The 7673-nt window shown below is 32.8% G+C and overlaps 1 protein-coding gene across 2 annotated transcripts in view; it reads left to right on the forward strand.

Moving 5' to 3' along the window:
- The first annotated feature begins 781 nt into the window (after positions 1 to 781).
- Positions 782 to 7673, forward strand: part of LOC100165258 (WD repeat domain phosphoinositide-interacting protein 2) — a 26362-nt gene continuing 19470 nt past the window's right edge. Inside the window, exons 1-2 of one of the 2 annotated variants that reach the window (XM_001950240.5) lie at positions 782 to 1099; positions 1379 to 1448. Coding sequence is in view for 1 of the 2 variants with exons in the window: in XM_008181475.3 (XP_008179697.1) it covers positions 1384 to 1448 (65 nt within the window). In the remaining variant the exon portion in view is untranslated. The remainder of the gene's footprint in view (positions 1100 to 1378; positions 1449 to 7673) is intronic. The other variant, XM_008181475.3, reaches the window with a different exon arrangement.

Consider the following 7673-nt stretch of genomic DNA (forward strand, 5'->3'; position numbering starts at 1 on the left):
GCCAGGGTTAATCTAATTTCGGGCCCGGGCAATAATATAATATAGGCTATGCATAATATATTATCCTATACTACCCGCCAAGGGGCTCACTATTGTTTGATATCCATGGCCCCTTGCCGATCCCCCTTAATTCAGGATTAGGCTTGGACTATGTGTCTATATAGTCGCTACACGCCCAAATGCCCAATGTAATTGTGGAATAAGGAGTAAGTTAAATAATTATAACTTTCGTAACGGTAAAGTAATGAACAGGTTAAAAGTAATAAAATATGCATCGTCATGTCGTAGATGTGCACAATATGCTGCATAGCTATTAGTTATATATTATAGCTTTTAATAGTTTAATATAGCCGGAATTTGGACCACTACCACCTCTCCCAACTTTTTTTTATTCTAATTTCAGTTATTCTCCCAATAACGTTTTTTCTTCTATCAAACAGGAGCACTCAGCACTAATCTGCTTCATTACCAACATGAACATATATATATTCGCTTTAATATAACACTGTTCATTAATAAGTATTTCTGCAGCTGCAAGCTTAGACCATGGGGCATGAAGTAATGAAGTATTACATTTGAATATTTGATATTTAAATATTTTTTATTAAAAAATAATATTATGGTTGTCGATTGTCGAAACGCATTCTGTGATCAGTTAATGAAACGACGTGAAATTGAGTTTTTTGAAAAACCTGTCGCGGTCACACCGCTTATAACAACGCGCCTGTTGTTGTCTGCACTGTACCCATGTGTATGACCATTTTGTGCGCCGACTATTATATTATACAATATACTGTTTTTATTTGACGCTCTTGTTGTTGGACCGTGTACGGTGTATCGACTGTCGAATGATGAGTCTGTTCTGAATTCTGATTCCTGGCTGTTCTCTATTGTTCTACTGGCTCTCGGTCACGTTTTGCGTGGTCGCCGATCGAAAGTGTTGTTTGGCCATAAGCGCGTTTTTTCAACTGTTATTTTTTTTACCATCATCGCCGTGCGTTTGCTGGCGCGACGAGACGGGTCGTCTGCACATAGACACACAGTGCGCGTGCGGTTTCAACTCGCATACAACTTTTGGCAACAGATTCATGAATCGCTGGTGAGTAATAAGGGGAAAACGATTATATAGTCGCGCGCTCGTTGTTTACTGGACGACAAAATTTATCAATAACCGCTCAAGGTCATGCGCAGTAATTCACGGACGGTCTCGATTCCTATTCTTCCCGTCCCAGCGGCGGATCGGACAAAAAAAAATAAATAACAACCTATGTTTACACTCTTAATGTCAACCCCCCTCTCGTCCCCTCTCTCCATTGGAGCCCACCCACCCCTCGCTCTTATCGCATGAACGCATCACAAACTTTTCGGTATGTTTCAGGCTAAATGAACCTCTCAAATTCTGATCTGAACGAACGCTTATACTTTATCAACTTTAACCAAGACAGCACGTAAGTAAATGTTTCTAACGAGTATAACGGCGCGACTGCGCTGCTGCTTAATACCCGACCCGCAACTATGTGCTTACTATTGTCGCTACGACCCAACAGCTGACATTAGTGTGTCCTATATTATTATGATGACTTATACGAGTTACTGTAACGGCTAACGATGCATTATATATTTTTTTGTCTGGTACAATGTATTATGTAAGTAATTCAAAGATACAAAATATGTACATTGTAAATGCGTTTTTTCGAACACCGTTGTGCGTCATACTCTACATTATACATGATATACATTATAGGTATTAGGAATGTGTAACTCACTCATGAGTTGTCCACTTTGTAACCATAATTTATTTGGCTTAAGTTTTATTTCACTTTACTGACATATTAATTAAAGCCACTGCTCCTATTGTTATGCCACTAAGTAGGTTATTGTGTATTTAAATATTATACATATTTTGTTTGTGATCAGTAAATATAATGTTAAATCAATTTGTATTCGATAGGTACTTGTTAGTGGAGAATAGGTATATTTAAATAATTAGTGTTACAATTTTAATAGTATTTATTTTTTTTGTAATACCACAAAATATAAAATCATTTACTAAGTCGAACACGACACAAATAATTTGCTACTGCCTATTACTAATATATTTTATTTTGTTTACAATAAATAACAATTAATTTGAATTAAACAGAAGAATTTATATGTACTTCCTACTTAATTTTTTTGTTTTAATATAACCTATCTTATGTACTATACAAGTGTTAACGCTCAATTAATATTTTTACCTATAGTTTAGATGGTATTACACACTCTATTATGATTCATTTTAAATTAGTAGTTAGGTTATAAATTTAAATCAAATTTTACATAAAACTACTGCAAGTATAACTCCATGGTACGTATATGGTTAATATATTTACTATACATAGGTACATAAATTGTTTCATTCAAGCATAAAGTAATAGTGTTACCATGGATACCTAAATTAAAATATTGCTTCCAATATTATTGATACTTTATTATAATATCAAATACTCCTAATTTTTTGTTGATATAATTTTAAATTTATGATTGGCTATGTATTTATTTTATCTAATCTAGGTATTGAATAATACATTTAAAATTTGCATAAGCTGCTAATATATTCATCAGTCTTTGAATTAGAATGTCAGTTAATTTAACGTATTCACAACATTAATTCAATATGTATGTAGCCGTATAGGAAAAGCAAAATATTTTATATACTGCATAATATACATTTTCAAATATAATATTCTACACAACTTTTATAATTATGCCATATTCTTGATTTTTCGGTTTTACCAACAAAAACAATTGTCTTGTAAAAGTAAAATATAATTATTAACTTACTAGGTAGAATATATTTTTTAAATACATTCATTTTTGGTTTATAAATTTGGTTTACCTATATTTTTTCATTAAAACTTGGGTTTAATTTATTTATTCATTATTATTTATATTCAACCAAAGTTGTTTACTATAGTCTGTCCAGCGAGAGAACGCGCCGCGCGTCTACCAAAATTGGTCCGTTTTCGCGCATTCCCGCGCGTACCCAGCCCTGTGTGCCACCACCAGGACGGCCCACCGACCGACGGCGCGCTCCGGCGACCGGCTGTACGGACCGATCGACCGTCTTCGACAGGCCGAGAGAGGGGGAAATTGGGCCTCGGCGCTCGCTCGGTCGTCAGTCTACACTCTACATGCGCAGGAGTGGCGTGTTCTCTCGCTGAACAGACTATAGGATCGGTATTTCCTAATATAGTAGCTGCAATTGATGGTAAACATATCCTTATCAGATCTCCAAAAAAAACAGGATCATTATTCTTTAATTATTAGGAATATTTTTCCATAGTTCTTTTGGCGTTTATAGATGCTAATTGTAAATTCCTAATAATTGATGTTGGTTCATATGGAAAGGAAGGTGACAGGGGAATTTTCAATAAGACAACAATAGGCCAACAAATATTACAAGGATTTTTTAATTTTCTTGAAGATAAGGCTCTTCCCGGTACAAATAGTTACCCCCATGTTATTGTTGGAGATGAAGCATTTCGGCTTCATAAGAATATTATGAAACCGTATATGGTTCAATACAAGGAGACAGATCTAAGACCATTTTTAATTATAGATTAAGTAGATGTCGGAGGGTAACTGAAAATGCTTTTGGTTCATTGTCTCAAGTATTCAGAAAGTTTTACACTCCGATAGCTGTAGATCCAAAAGTTTGTGATGATTTAATTATAGTGACTTGTTGCTTACATAATTTTCTGAGGGATGCATTTTTAGAAAAAAAATGGAAAATCTTATTATGAAAATGATAAAACACAGCCAACATTATTAAGGGCCCGTTTTACAATCATAGTTTAAACCTCGGTTACGCTTGAACCACTGATTTTACCGGCCGAATTCGGTGGTTTAACCGGAGTTCAACTGTTGTAATACGGGCCCTTAATGAGTTATCTAGAACAGGAGGCTTTGCAAATGCTGAAGGATTTGATGAAAGAGACAAATTTAAGAATTTTTTTATTCAAGAAGGGCAAGTACCATGGCAAAAACATCAAACTTCAAGAACTTCATCAACATAATACCAATTATTTATTATTATTATATATATATTATATATAAGTAAATAAGAATTGTTATCATTATTATGAATATTATATTATTATTATTCATTATTACATTATTACAGTTTATTAAAAGTACTGAAACTAGTTATATTATTATAAAAAATTAAGTTTTAATTGAAACACAAAGTTGAGTAAATTTCTAAAAATGTTGAAATTAACATTATCTTACAGTATTTACCTATTTAATATCAATCTTAAATCTACTTACCACTTCTCCTACCGATTTACTGACTTTTGTCCAACAGGATTAATTATATAAAATTATATTTATAAACTATCCCAAACATTGTAAAACCCATGGCTATATAAATTATCGTAACTTTCTGATACGCAGGTGACATGGCTGCCATTAGCAGTGCATATTATCACTTCGATTTATTAGTTAACATAACAATATAAATTATTAATTCCACGGCTAAATAAATCTAAAAATCACTGCCCGCTTAGATTCCTTTCCATGCTAAATCATGCAATAAGATGGTGCGTGAGTAGCCCATAAAGAAAATGCGTCTTAATGCGATCATACCTATATATTTAGCCATCGTATAACATAAAAAAATATTTTAATATTATAAATTTGTACACATTTTGTAACAGTTGTATACCGGAAAGTATTATTTTCGGAAACCAATTCGTACACTTTATTGTATCTACCCAGGAACCAATTCCGCATTGCCCGGTCTATCAGTTCTATACATAAAATAGTATACTATTCATAGACCCTTGTAACATTTACCGGTTTTTCACAGCATATTTTATATAAACTTCCATTAATTGGCTAAAATCAAATCTGTTGCCATAATAAAATATGATTATCAAATCAAAACACAACATTTCTATAATAATTAATATAGGTATCTAAATAACATCAATTAATTAATTGGTTTAATGTAAATTGTATGTAATATGACCATAAAAAATATATTTTTAACTCACTTTGTAAAATCGTTTTCAAGTTACGGGAAAAAAATATACAACACTCAAAAATTATATCCTCAATCAATCAATCAAGTACCTGTAACCTATTTTACGAATAGTTTTAATCGATACAAAATATCTCAACTATGTACATTTAAAAATTGTAATCCAATTTCAATGAACGATAGCAGTTTGGCAATGATTGAAATGTATAAATTAAATCCTCTACTCTTGATGAAAAATACATTCAAGATAACAATGTTACGGTGGCAACATGACCCCGAATTTAACCTCAAATCATTCAAAACAGGAACTAAACAAGTAAGAATTGTGTAAATAATGACTTCGCTTGTTAAACACATTTCAAGCTATCAAAACTCATTACGACAAATGTACAAATATTCTATGCATTCAAATTAATGTTTCACAGCACTTGTTTCAAGCTTATATAATTTTACTAAAATTTGAGGGAATAGTTTAATTTAAACCATCAAGTTAATTCATGTCTATTATCTATCAGTTTTCTTCATACAAAAAAAAAAAATATTTGAAAAACAACGAAAAAGCATATTATATCTTTATCGTACCTACAAATAAATATAATTTTGTTGGTTAACGGTTTGAATGAGAAATATTCAGTTTTGTTTACTAGTAAACATTTAGTCTATGACACCTTAGGTTGTATTGATTTATTTCGTATGTATATTACACAAAGCAAATTAATAAATATAAATTGTAACATATACCTACGTAAAAATAACATACCTAACAGATAAACTTAAAATTTCAAAACTAAAAAGGTTTACCGTTTAGTGGGGGATGTTAAAGGGGCAAGTGGGTATCGCTCTGCTGTAGAGTAGGTTATAATTGGATCACTGTTATGGATAGTGTTAAATTTGAATTCAATGATAAAATATCATTGTATAAGAAAAACGATTCTGAGCGAAGACGGTCAGACAGCGTATGATATTAACACGTTCGTGGTCTTTTCACATTTTATATTATTAATTTACCTTCCTCAGAAAATCACTAAATTCTTTAAAATATCAACAAAAATCATTAAAAAATAGAATTTTGTATTTATCAGTGCCCAAACTTATGAGTGATCATAATAGGTCAGTCACATGTTTAGTTCCATTTAATACCATTGGAAATATTACTGCATGAGCAGTAATGCCCGATTTTGTGGGTTTGTAAATTACTACTATAGCAGTAGTGACCCATTACATCAAAATTGAAATTACTGCTGTAGCAGTATTGACCACGAACGTGTTAAGTATATTTGTTGTTTATTGTGAATAAAGTAATTAATATATAACCTATTTAAGTGGAACCTTGTTTTAAATTTTCAATCCTTAGCTATAAAAGTTGAACATTTTATACATTTTTAACCACAAAATAATTATTAGCTTTTAAATTTGATAAATTTTGTCGAAATTCGAACTTTAAATGCTTATAAAAAAAATTGTGCCTATTTATTGATGTGAAAACATCATATGGGACGTTCAGACTTTTCCGCTTGGGCAGTGAAATTTTTAATCGAGTTATTCGAGCGTTACCCTTTTCGCGTAACGCTAGCGCTTCTGACGTGCTGATTGGTGGAGACTCGGTGTGACGCAACGATAAGCCGACTTGTGCTCAGGGAGCGTGGCTTCATTATAATCACGGACATCGAATATAGTGGCGGCGAGAGCGTCACTTTAGTTCATCGTTGACAACTAACGTGAACAGTTAACTTAAGATGCATTGTACCTATACATGCAATATTAATATTTGATCACAATATGCACAGGAGCGCATTTATTTACGAACACACGTCGTACATCGTTCGTTGTCGCGCGTTGGTAGTGTACGAGGGCGTTTTCCATTGATAAACTAACACTAGGTATATCGCAACGTGTTTACGCGTCTCATAAACACTATAAACAATAAACATAGTCCAGGGCTTGAAACCGTTATCAAAATTGTGGGTTATCGCTAGGAAATTCGAAAGCGGTATACATTGGAAACTTTGATAACAGATAAATTCGAAATGTCCGTTTGCTAAGCAATATAGTAAATAATGATCCAGCGTCTTGTCCACGAATTAAGATATACGGTAAGATATATAGTATATCTTAATTCGTGGTCTTGTCTATTCGGTAGTTCGGTTCCAAATAACCAATACGTACCGTGGTTGAATTTATTTATACTTTTTTAATCAAAAGTACATACCTATATTTTATTGATATGAAAACATGTCCACGTCATTCCGCATGACGGTGAAAATTTTTTCCATATTTTTCGAAAAACACCTAAAATTCTTTTGCCACTATAAGAGTAATTTGGACGTCAGACTGGGCGTCAACCTTTAGGGTAGGTCGGGATCGGAATTCGTGCCGAGGGAATATTCTTTGGAGGTAATATTTTCGGACTTGTGATTTTTTGATGTGAAAACATCTTATTGGGCATTCAGACTTTTCCGCTTGGGCAGTGAAATTTTTATTCGAGTTATTCGAGTGTTACCCTTTTGGCGTAACGCTAGTGCTTCTGATGTGCTGATTTTCTATGGAGGTAATATTTTCGTACTTGTGACTTTTTTCCAAATTTTTTGATAAAACACCGAAAATTATTTTGCGAACCCGGACATTTCGCCGCGACGAATTCGCCGCG

This window comes from Acyrthosiphon pisum, chromosome A1 (assembly GCF_005508785.2).
Source record: "Acyrthosiphon pisum isolate AL4f chromosome A1, pea_aphid_22Mar2018_4r6ur, whole genome shotgun sequence".
NCBI classification, from domain to species: Eukaryota; Metazoa; Arthropoda; class Insecta; order Hemiptera; family Aphididae; genus Acyrthosiphon; species Acyrthosiphon pisum.